General features: G+C 43.0%; 1 protein-coding gene across 5 annotated transcripts in view; it reads right to left on the minus strand.

The window, feature by feature from the left end:
• The window catches only part of LOC147027154 (E3 ubiquitin-protein ligase RNF19A-like), a 29,990-nt gene extending 17,211 nt beyond the window's left edge, over positions 1-12,779 (minus strand). For 2 of the 5 annotated variants that reach the window (XM_085883338.1, XM_085883334.1), the window contains exons 1-3: positions 12,437-12,619; positions 9,176-9,849; positions 8,392-8,594 (exon numbers count right to left, since the gene is read on the minus strand). In XM_085883338.1, the coding sequence (XP_085739464.1) occupies positions 8,392-8,594; positions 9,176-9,792 (820 nt within the window). In that variant the 5' untranslated portion in view covers positions 9,793-9,849; positions 12,437-12,619. Of the gene's footprint in view, positions 1-8,391; positions 8,595-9,175; positions 9,850-12,195; positions 12,620-12,658 lie in introns of those variants that run through there. The other 3 variants (XM_085883337.1, XM_085883335.1, XM_085883336.1) reach the window with 3 other exon arrangements.
• Positions 12,780-13,061: the final 282 nt, after the last annotated feature.

The raw sequence follows: 13,061 nt of genomic DNA on the forward strand, positions 1-13,061 counted from the left end.
TATATATGTATATATGTATATATGTATGTATGTATATATATATGTATGTATATGTATGTATATATATGTATATAGCCTGGTGTTGGCTTGGTGGTTAGGGTGGCGGCTTGGGATCCCAGGATCCTGAGTTCAAGCCCCGCTGGCTGCTGAATTAACACCAGGGGGTTGACTCAGCCTGTCATCCATCTGAGGTCGGCGAAGTGAGTACCAGTGTACTGGTCCCGGTGTATGCCCCGGTTAGAATAGGTGTACCATATCCCTGTGTGTCGTAAGAGGCGACCAGGGTTGGCGTCAGGAAGGGCATCCGGCCATAAAAAACATTGCCTCAAGAAAAAAGCCTAACCGCTGCACAGCAGGGAAAAATAGCTGTAAAAACGGTCATATATATATATATATATATATATATATATATATATATATATATATATATATATATATATATATATATATATATATATATATATATATATATATATATATATATATATAAAGTGTGTGTCTGTGTGGCTGTGTGTGTGTTTGTCTGTGACCTATGCACGCGAAAAGTACTGGACTGATCCTCACCAAATTTCACATGCTGACAGAACATGCACCCGGAAGTGTCCCGATGTAAAAGAATTGTACTTCTGACTTGCGGTTTCCGTATTATGACGTCATCACCTGATTTTGTAACGTTAATTTTTCAAGTTCAGCCGATTGACATGGGGCCAATGCCATTTGCAATATAATGAAAAAATAATGCTACAGTCAATTGAAGACAATGACTTCCGACTTCCCGGTTTCCGAATTATGACGTCATCACCTGATTGCGTAACGTTAATTTTTCAAGTTCAGCCGATTGACATGGGACCAACAGAATTTGCTAGAGAATGAGAATTAATTAAGTCACAAATGATGACATGAAACCAGCTTCACATTGTTGAGGCATTATGGTTTTTTATCTGATGCGTCAATAAATCTTAACATTTTTGAACTCGAGTCTTCTGCATATAAAACATGGCGGGGAAAAATATAATATTATAGTGGTGATGAAAAACAATAATAATGGTGGCAGCCTCTACAATTTTACAATTAACTGTGACATATACTCCTTCAGACCCGCCGTCATCCACGGGATTCCTGTGAGGAGCACGGGTATCCCTGCTCGTGTTTCATAATTTGCAGGCAAATAAATGCACAATTCATTCATTTTTGTGTAAAGTTTTAAAAGTGGATCTGGAAGGCATCAGGAGGAAAAGATGAATGCAGAAGTACAAGTGTGAACAAACAAAATGCATCAAGAATGTTGGTATCAATACTTCCTCCCTCAGGCCAAATGACATGCTTCATCACAATTTTGAAAGATTTTTCAATCATCACGCAGCTTTACACGAAACAAAAACAAACAGGTGAAGCAATCCTTCATTCCACTTCTCATACCCCAACTTCATTGGGTGAACCATAAAAATAACAAGGACAAATGTGTCCAAGAACAGCGTCCTAAAGGTTTTGTCAACTAAAAAAACAAAAACAAAAAAAAAAACCAACAACAACTTCCGATATTTCGTCACGTGCCTTGATTAAGCCAATAGCGAGACCAGTCATAGTGTATTTACGAAATAAATAATGTATTTCCGAAATTACAATACATTAAATGGAATAATCTTTAAATAGTAACGTGAACTTTTCGAAAATTTAAAGCAAATGTCCGAATATATTTAAAAGTTCATGATAGACTTTCTCAAAAGGCACCCTCAACGCGAGGATGTGTACAAGTGTTTAATATTTAAAGAGATCTGGATCACGTATATAAAAGAGCAGAGTCCTAATATAGAAGAAAAAAAAAAGGGAGAAGGAGAAGGAGAAGGAGAAGGAGAAGACCGAGCTCTCTTAGAGCAGCGTCTCGCGTAGCGAACGCTACGCTGCTAATAAAGAAACAAAAAGGAGAAAAGTGGTAATAAAGTGAACTTTTATACACCACTCATTCCCAATTCCATATCCAGGAGATGCATGACGTCATTGAGGGCACCGAAGGAAGGGAGTACTGTACTCTGTTGCAAAATCGAACATTTTTCAAGTATCTTGGTCAGTCAATTTTGTTATTCTGTCTATCGTCTACAGGTCACACTTCCAAACCAATCGCCATGAAACTTTACAAAGTTGTAGGGGTAGTCTCAAGTTAAGACTCTCAACTGAGAAGCAGATTGATTTTGAGGTCAAAGGTCATCTTGAGTCAAATTTCAAGTCATTTTTCATTTGATCAACTTGAAAGTTGAACAGGATTTGCATATTGCATTACTGAATTGGGAAACCAACTATTTGAGATCAAAAGGTCAAAGGTTAACTCAAGGTAAAACTTCTAAAAATCATCAATTTTCAACTGAAAAATCATGAATTTACATCCTATCAACTTGAAAATTAAGCAGCAATTGCATAGTGCATCACTGAATTTGGAAAGAGTATTTTTGAGGTCAAAAGATCAAACTTCGATAATCAATTTCAATCTGAAACTATGTACATGTATGAACATTGGGACTGTACTCTGTACAGAGCATTGGTGCTGCCCAAGCAGTCTCCTTGGCTATTGGACACAATCCTAAATGGGTCGCCACTCCAACACAGGATACCAGCAAGCTGGCACTCATTTTGCCGACATCGGAAGGATGACAGGCAGTCAACCCCACCTGGTATGAATTCAACAGAAAAGCGGGATTTGAACTTAGCATCCTAGGATCCCAAGCCCAACATCCTAACCATTAAGCCAACACCAGGCATAATCTGAAAATAATCAATTTTCATCTGACTGACCTGAGCTTTGATCAAGATTGTCAATTTTAATCTTAATGAAATGGACAATCGGATGCATCTATGGATGGCAAGTATCGTGCTCTGCACAACATCTTTTTCTTATTTGTTTGTTGTACACCACTCCTTCCAAATTCCATATCCAGGCGATGCATGACGCCATCGCCGGGCACCAAAAAAAAGGGAATACTCAGTTTTCACTCGGTTTGTTTGTTTACTTGTTTGTCCGGGCGATATCTCAGCCATCCTTTGAGCTAGGAAGCTGAAATTTGGGAACGAAAGTGAAGATGTGCTTTGACAAGAACTATTTTTTATATTATTGATTAATCAATTAATTATTATCGATTTATTAGTTAGTTATGTATTTTACTTCTCATCCTGGCAATATCTCAGGCACCTTTTGAGCTCGGAAGCTGATATTTGGACACGACAGTAAACAGGTGATTGGGCTATAAAGGGTGTTTTCATTTATTGATTAATCAATAAATTGTACAATTTTCCAAAAGTTAGATTCAGATGAAACAGTAGTGGTTTAGGTATGCTATTTATTTGGCAAATGAGAAATCGATTATTTTATGATAATCTATTTTAATTACACAATATTAATCAATGAACAAGTCTGAAGACGACGATGGTTCACGAGCGGTATTTGACGATGTGGATTGTTTCAGAAGTCAAGGATGAGACAATGTGATAATGTTTGACCAAGTTATAAAAATGATCAACATGATGTGGTACGAGTGACAGGTTATTAGCTGCAAAATGTCGAAAACCGGGTTTCGTTCAACAACTTTAAAAATTTGACCTTTGCATGACCTTTAAAAGGTCACAAAGCAGTGTTGTGGACATTAAAATAAGGAAAAACAGGATATGTGCTATAACTTATTGAAGTTAGTTCGTTGAAGGTCGAAAACCCGGTTCGATTCCCACAACTTTGAAAATTTTAAAGGTCAAAGGTCAAGGATTATGAGCTTTGGTGCAAAACTTCCTCTGGAACATTCCAGGAACAATACAACGTCATATAGGCTATATGGCATTTCGCACTCCTCAGATTATCCATACTATGATGAAATCAGCGTAAAAACAAACTTGAAGGGGGCGCCACGGGCAAGGTGTTCGAGATAGAGAAAAATGGTTTCAAGACTTTAGGTGGGGAATGACCTCAAGATCATGCATAAAAATATTGTCATCCTCGCTCTCAAAGTTTGGGCAGTCGTCTGATTTTTATGTCAAAATTCGAAATTTTCTAAGTTCATGACCTTGTGACCAAAATGAAAAAAAATAAAATAAATCGAGGTCCGTGGGGCTATGCAGGTGCCATTGGGCTAACCAAATACCGAAACCCCAGCCAGATTCGACAAATCCCTTGGAGAAGATGCAAATTGAAATCGGCTACCCCCTAAAAACACAATTTGCAATTTTCTAAGTTCGTGACCTTGTGACGAAAATGAAGAAAAAAAAAAAAAAAAAGAGCTCCGTGGGGCTATGCAGGTGCCATTGGGCTAACCAAACATCGAAACCCCAGCCAGATTCAACAAACCCCTCGGAGAAGATAATTTTTTTATGTCAAAATTCGCAATTTTCTAAGTTCATGACCTTGTGACCTTGACCTTGGGACGAAAATGAAAAATAAATAAATAAAAATTAAGCTCCGTGGGGCTATGCAGGTGCCATTGGGCTTACCAAATACCAAAACCCGTCACATTCGACAAACCCCCTCGGAGAATATGCAAATTGAAATTGGCTACCCCCTAAAAACACGTTTTTTGGGCGTGGCTCCACCCATAATGGGCACACCACGCCCATTCTCAGGAAAACACAACGAGATCATGATATAAACCTCCCACCAAAATTTGATCAGGATCGGATCAAAACCCACGGAGCTATGCTCGGGACAGACAGACAAGCCGGTAGGCGGACATGGGTAGTCAACTACCCAATAGAACCTGACGCGATGGGCCCATTCGATGTGGAATGACCTGAGGATTAAGCACAAGAAAATTCATGATTCCAGCTTCAAGCGTTAATGCTGCAGATTGTTTTTTTCCTTAAAATACCCCCACATTTAGAGGTTTTTCGGCCGTTGCTCGGCAACGGAGGGGTTCATAGCAACGGTTCTTTCTCACAAATAACTAGGACATACCATACCAGTTTCATGTAAATCTGACTCATAGTCTCAGAGATATAACGAACTTCTTTTTTTTATTGTTTTCGACCACGGTTCATTCAAAGTCTATCTTCTCCAACAGTTTTCATAGGATCCGGCTGGAAATTTTTGACAATATGGCTGAATGTACTACCCAGTCGGTCGTGGCGCGATTTTTGAATTTCGAAAAAATAATTTTTTTATGATTTTTCAAAAATTTCAAAGTCCCGTTGCTAGGCAACCAAAGGGGCATTAGCAACCAGTACCGACGCGGCACAACGACGTCATAAACTGGTCCTACCAACCAAATTTCATTAAAATCGAACTGCAAGGGGGTCAAAAACCCCCGACACACACACACGGACAGACCGACACCACGACCAACAAACTAAGGGTAGATCAAAAAAAAATTTTTTTTTAATTTTTTTCGACTTGATCGACTACCCAAGACACACAACAATAAAAAATATAGTGGACACTTATTTTTTTCGTGAACCAATTATTATACACTGCTCCTTCCATGTGCTGCACGGCGGTATCGCTGGGTGCCAAAGGCACCCCGGCAGTGTCACGTGCTGGAGGATTTATTATTTAGTTATTTGGCATGGGGGCGATGTATCTTGAATGCACCTCTACTTGTTTGTGTTTCTTTGAGTCAGTCAGTGTCCCTCCCAAAGATAAGAGTTATAAACTGTCATTCTGATATTGTATTGCAAGGGCAAAGCATACAAGCCATTTAGATAAAGAATTAACACAATTCTAAAGTTTCTCAAGACTCAATGGCAATCCTACAATGAAACATTGAAGCAAAAATGCCCGCCAGTGAGTGGACGGTGGACTTTGTGGGATTTCTTGTGTGAACATGGCAGGCTTGGTGATTTAATTTATCGAGCTTGCAATTGGAAAGATGATACCATCATGCCCAACGTCCAGGTAGACTTCCCAGAGGGAGACAACGTATCTGGTCTGGGTGCTTCCCAACACCGATGGATAGGTCATATCTGGGGCTTGTCAATGCACAATGCACAGGGAAAGTTTAAAATGATGATATTTATAATTAATCATGTTTGGGAGGAGGAGAGTGTAAGCTGCATGAGCCATTACAAATACCAGCGAGGTATGCTTACACATTGACAGCAATAACAAACCGCGCTTCCCATTGATCTCGGGTCTCTCACCTGCATTTGTTTTTTTCCATTTATTTATATTTTAATTGATGGATGCTTCCCGATGGTTCTGTGATTTTCCCCAATGTATCAGCTTCAATGTCCGCCGGCAATTTTCAATTATCGCGGGTCGCTCACCTACATTTGATTTTTTCATTTATGGATGTTCTCCGAAGGTTCTGCGATTTTGCCTGGTGCATCGGCTTCAATGTCCGGCAGCACACAAAATTACCACGCTTCCCCATTCTCAGGTCACTCAACTGCAGGTATTTTTTTTTCATTTATTGTTTTTCTTTTACATTTTCATTCATGGATGTTGTCTGACGATTCCATGAATTTTTCCGGTGTACTGACTTTGATGTCCATCGGGCAGGCAAAATTTCAGCTTTAGTCACCCGGAAGGTACTGGTTTTTAAAATCAGTCAGTGGTTAGAAAGAGCTACACACGCACACAAACACACGTACGAGTGTTCGATTTTTGTGTGTGATAGAATCATTAGGAATAGTTGTCTGTGAAAAACATGAGATATTTGTGATGATTGACATTTCTTTTGGTGAGGCTTCTCCCACTGATGTGTCATTATCTTTTGGTGGAAAAAAATCACTGCACTGTTTCTTAGATATTTATACGTTTCTCATGTATTCATTTGATTCTTGTGTATTTGTGAAAACTATAGGTCGACTGACTGCATGGACGCAACTGAGGTTGTGGATCCACTGATGTAGTTAATCTATTGATGTGGATCTGTGACCAGGGTTGTGGATCCACCATTTGGAGAGGCTCTGCCCTAAAAGGATCGAAACTTCGAGGAAGAACAATGCCCAGCTGATGATCCATGTGGATGTGAAAGTGTGTGTGTGTGTGTGTGTGTGTGTGTGTGTGTGTGTGTGTGTGTGTGTGTGTGTGTGTGTGTGTGTGTGTGTGTGTGTGTGTGTGTGTGTGTGTGTGCGCGCGCGCGCGACCATTTTTTTCAGATGGCCAAAACAGATCTTCGTCAAACTTTCAGAGGTCTGTCAGTGAGTTTTTAAGCAAAAAAAAAAAACCAAAAAAAAAAAAACCATGATTGAACATTTTGGAAAAAAAACAAAAATTATTATTAAAATCTCACAATGTGAAAGGTAATATTAATGATCCCTGACCCCTTTCCTTAGTGGGTGAAGGGAGGTGTTTTTTCCCCTTCCACAATTCTGTCGAAAAATAAATAAATAAATGATTTCTTCAAAATGCCAACAGGATGAGAACAGCACTGGGCAACGCCAGGTACCCCTGCTCATTCCCAATATTTCCAGGAGTCCACTCCAATTTGCATTCAGGAACAGAATTTTGAAATTGCCATTCTTTTGTCGAAATGCTGAAAAACATGTGAAAACACGAATTGAATTTCAGATCTCTCGTGACAACAGGTTAAAAGTGCTCGGCAAGGAGAACCGGGTCACTGAAAACGCGCACACAAAGCGTATGCACAAAAGGCCTTGTTAGCATTCATACGTCATTTCAAGTCACGTCTTGATGAAAAAGAAAACTGAAAAAAAAATAAAGGGAAGGGAAATGGGGTATAAAAAAAAGCAAAAGTGGATAGGGAACGGTGAAGAGGGGAAAGATACTAATAAGGGGGAAAGGATGGAAGGAGAAACATGCAAAATGCATGAAGTAAAGTGAAAGGGTAAATATAAATAAATTTTAATGTGCAATTTGATTACAAGACAACTCTTTACCAGTAATTACAATGCACTTAAAACTATGTGACTTCATGAATGAGCAAAAACAAGGCAGTGTTGAAAGCTTAGTTGCTCGTTTAATCAATGTCAAAGCTTATCCTTGAACTATAGTCATCAAGGGTCAACAAGATATGTTCAGGAAACATTTTGGTTTGACATTGGGTACCCTAGAACACGTTTGTGGGGTGCGACAATGATTGAGAGGAGGAATTGCAAGGAAGGAGCAGGGAGTGAGGTAATTTTACAAATCCACTTTCCCACGATTGTGTAAAGGTAAAAAAATAAATAAATAAAAGTACTATATATATATATATTTTTTTTTTTTATATACATAGGTCACCACTTATTATTTTATTCCATCTATCCATCTCCTTTGGCTCTAAAATATGCTATTTCAAAAGAAGATTGTATTAAAAACACTTTACAATAACAGGAAAACGTTTCAACGAATGTAAAATTTCCAAGTGTGCTAACTTTAGGATGCATCGTTTCCTCGCCAATTTAAATCTAGCACAAAGAAGCCTTCCTGAGCAGCACTCGTTAAAGTGTGACTCAATCCTCCACACCCATTCGTACCGTGGCCATTCTCCTGGTTGTAACTGATGGATGACTGGATAGAACGGAGACGAAGCGTCTGTGATCGCTGCTGCCTGGCAGTGTCACACGTCTGATTTGGGTGCCACACCTGCTTGCAATGATAGCAGAACTCGGTGCTGCAGCCCTCCCGACCGCACGTCAGCTTGGGGCAGCTTGCGCAGCCTGACGCGATCACTGCAAAACTGTACCGCCAGAGGTGGTGATGGAGTCGGGGGACAATGTCAGGGAGATCGTGACAATGAATGATGAAGCCATATGAATGCAAAGTAGAGACAAAACAGAAACCTGACCGACTTTGCTCCGACGATGTGAAGAGAAAAATAAATAAATCAATAAATCTACATACCAAAGATGGCCCCAAATAAACAAAGGTAGCTTTCTATTGAAAACCGTTCAAAGTTGATGAGGGTGGACCACAAGTATTTTTCATTTGAAGAGAAATTCAAATATTAAATGAAAAAATTAAAATGAGATAAATGCAAAAACATCCCTGGACTTGCAAAAATTTGCAGCAAATTATCAGCTAACCCTAACAAACATAATAATAATAATAATAACAAATTTGATCAAAACCCATATCCACTATCTCAAGGCCAAATTATACAGTCAGCAAGAGCCTTCAAGGTCACATTGAAAGTTTCCCCAAATGATCTGACCAGGACACTGGGATCAAAGCACAACAAGTTCACCTCCAACCACTCAGAAATGTTGAGATTATACTTGCGTGGGCCTTACAAACAAGCACAGCACACAAACGACATACCCACAGTCAGGTGCTGGACACCAGCGGCAGTCTGGGTCGGCCACGAGGAAGCGCCGAAGCATAAACTCCTCGTACTTTTCCATGAGCGCCGGATCCTGGAGGATGCTCTTGATGTCATGCGGGTGCAGCCGCTCCGAGCACTCCGGGCAGCAGATGTTGACACGGCTCTCGGATATCTCGATTCGAAGGTATTGCTTGAGGCAGTCCAAACACGACCTGTGCTGGCAAGAAACGAGCTCGGGGAAGCAATCCGCCTCGAGGCGAGCCAAACAAAGCGGGCATTCCAGCAAGTCCGCGGCGAGGCACTCTGCACCGTCCTTTGTCGACGGTGTTACAGTTACTGGCACGACCATTCCGGTACTCGATTCCGCAGGGCTCGAAGACTCCCGAGCTATAATCTCAGTGTGAAGACTCTCGATGCTAGCCAACACACCCTCGGCTATAATATCTCGGGGACGTGGCTTTATATTTCCTGAAGTCTTGCGTCCAAATATTCCTCGAAGGGAAAACCTCCGCTGCTTTGGTGGCTTCACGACGACAGACGGCAAGCTCACAGATGATGTGGCCGATTGGGAGTCGCGATCGGCCGCCATCTTTTTACGCCGATAGAGGCTCATGGCAAGTGGGCAGTTCCTGGGTCGTTCCTTAGCGTTAGTGTTTCTTTGTTGTAGCCACTGCAAAAGAGATTTTTCTTTTTATTTCAACACATAACTACAATTTCATTTCACTTTTAAAAGGAATGTGAGCAACAGTACCTGTCCTGTTTTTTTTTTAACAAATAAACAATGGAAACTTCATTTCAGGCAAGGCACTTTTCAAACGTGACATGGAAATTTTAATGTTCTCAATTTCAACGAACCACAAAATTTTGGTTCCATAGATCACTTGCGACTGAAGAACAGAGATGTGATTTAATAAATAAATAAATATATAAAACACACCATGGGTGGTGGGGGGGGGTCCTGGATACAAGCAAGGAGAATAAGTTATATTTCCTCCATTACTGTGTTCCATTAAATCAGGAAAAAATGACATCAGCATCACAAACTACACAACCACTCATTTCACTCAACTACAATACATTACAAACTGCAGAGTACTGGGTGACAAGTATATGTAAAGGTGGGGAAGGGAGGTAGATGGGTGAGTGTAGGGCACAGTGAAGGAGGGGAGGCCCAGTGAAGGAGGGGATGAGGGGGGACCCAGTGAAGGTGGGGAGGAGGGGGGACCAAGTGAAGGTGGGGAGGAGGGGGGACTCAGTGAAGGTGGGGATGAGGGGGACCCAGTGAAGGTGGGGATGAGGGGGGACCCAGTGAAGGTGGGGAGGAGGGGGACCAAGTGAAGGTGGGGAGGAGGGGGACTCAGTGAAGGTGGGGAGGAGGGGGGGCCAAGGGAAGGGGGGGAGGGGGGGGGACCCAGTGAGGGTGGGGAGGAGGGGGGACCAAGTGAAGGTGGGGAGGCGGGGGACCCAGTGAAGGTGGGGAGGAGGGGGGACCCAGTGAAGGTGGGGAGGAGGGGGACCCAGTGAAGGTGGGGAGGAGGGGGGACCAAGTGAAGGTGGGGAGGAGGGGGACCCAGTGAAGGTGGGGAGGAGGGGGACCCAGTGAAGGTGGGGAGGAGGGGGACCCAGTGAAGGTGGGGAGGAGGGGGACCCAGTGAAGGTGGGGAGGAGGGGGGACCCAGTGAAGGTGGGGAGGAGGGGGACCCAGTGAAGGTGGGGAGGAGGGGGGACCTAGTGAAGGTGGGGAGGAGGGGGGACCTAGTGAAGGTGGGGAGGAGGGGGGACCTAGTGAAGAAGGTGCGGCTGGGTGGTGGGAGACAGGGCGAGTGAATACATGAGTGGACGGGTGATGGGAAGGAGAGTGAAAACTACAGGCATGTGAGGGGAGGGGGGTAACAAAAAGAAAGGGCATGTGAGTGGAGGGGTACAAAAAGAAAGGGCATGGGAGGGGGGGACTTAAAATAACAAATGGTGTTGGGAGAGCTCTTAAGAAAAAGGATTAGTAAGAGGGAAGAGTTGTAAAGAAAAGAAATGGAGGTAGAGAGAATGCAATATTTATGGTAAAATTAAAGCGGTAAATTAAAAGGGGTGAGTGGGGGGGGGGACATTAAAAGATTTCCAGCCATTTATTTTATATGTTGGTTGTATACAAATGTACCATCGTGTCCTCTCCCACAATGGTGACCTTTGTAAAGACGGGGAGGAGTTTGGGGAACTAGTCAATAAAGGAGAGGATGATGGACGGTTACTAATGGGTTTGGGGGGGGGGCGTTGGTGTTCTGCGAGAAATGACAGAGGACGAGGATGGCTCAGAAGGTAAAAGGGTGTGATAGGGAGTGGTGGTGGTAATGAAAAGAGGTCGAGAAGTCGTAGGTTTACTAAAGGGGAAGTAAACAAGGTCATTTACATGGGATATTGACAGGGAAGAGGAAGCATTTCAACACATTTTTTTAATGAAGGTAATATGCAAATCTCCCGTGTTGTTAGTTTCCCCACAATCCTACAGCAATACAGCACAATGAACCCCAACCTTTTACCACCCCCCCTCCCAGTACCGCCGGACTACATTGGAGGTCCCTGGGTGTTTTGACTGAACCACTTGGACTTGCACAACGACAGTGACTGCGCTCTCCAAGTTTTTACCTTCAAGGAAAATGGAGAACTGTAAAGAGTTTTCCTTGGATGTGAAAGTTCCCATCCTTGAAATCCATTTACAGTGCCTACTGTACCTGACAAAGGGCTGGGAGAGATTGTTTACACGACACCCGACTCGGAGGGGACAACCCGTACGGGGTCAGGGGGATCGAACCCAGGAGAGGAATCTTACATCGCCATCATTTAACAATGGCGAGTGCACACACACACACACATCGTCACAGACTACAGTAAACAAGACGCACTTGATGACGACGTCCATTAGTTCTCCTCCATCCACAACAACCAAACGTCGAGTTTCGCGCCGCGGTTCCTTGAACCAAGAGGAGCCAAAACAAAATGCCGCCTCAGACATTTTTATTACCTCAGACTTCAAAACGTCATTCACACGGACTGTTCACTCGGTCAAAAGTCTCCATAAAACTTCGCACCGATTAAACAAAGCGAGTCCGACTTGATGGCGAGAAAACCGAGCACAAACGGTCATTTGTACGAACATTCGAGGCCGGGATGTCGGCGACGCTAAAAGCCTAGGCCGCAGGCTTCGGGCCTCCTCAAAGAGGCGTCGCGGAAAAAGCCGAAAGATTCTCGACAAACACGCTCACCCGACCGAGCAGAGGTCAGTCAATAAACCTTCTTTCCCCGTCGTCTCTTGTGATTGTTCGTCGATCTTTACGACTTTTTATCCACCCTTTCTCATCCCGTCACAAGCGGCCCAAACCCAGATGACATCACCCTGTTTCCGACGAACTCACACCCATTACGTCAGACGCACACTGCGTCGTGACGTGGCTAAATATTAACATCACGCTTGACCGTTCACGCACAGTCAGTGAGTCAGGTGTTGAAAGGCGACTTCTCCACGATCTGTATCGCGCGGAAAAACGTGATACGAGTGAACTCCCTCATCAGCAAGTGGCAAACAGGTTTGGACGTTTGAATCGTCGATGGAATAGTGTTAACGTTGTTGAGGTCGAACGAGTGGGCGGGGTTAGGGGAGAGTAGGCGTGGTTAGGGTAGAGTGGGCGGGGTTAGGGGAGAGTAGGCGTGGTTAGGGTAGAGTGGGCGTGGTTAAGGGAGAGTGGGCGGGGTTATGGGAGAGTAGGCGTGGTTAGGGTAGAGTGGGCGTGGTTAAGGGAGAGTGGGCGGGGGTGTGGAAAATGAAAATGTTTTGTATTCGTTTTCTTGGAAGAGAACGAGGCGTGTACCTATTAGTATTGCGTAGTTTGT

The sequence above is a fragment of the Eptatretus burgeri genome, chromosome 5 (assembly GCF_056783735.1).
Source record: "Eptatretus burgeri isolate ZD-2024b chromosome 5, Ebu_testis_v1, whole genome shotgun sequence".
Lineage (NCBI taxonomy): Eukaryota > Metazoa > Chordata > Myxini > Myxiniformes > Myxinidae > Eptatretus > Eptatretus burgeri.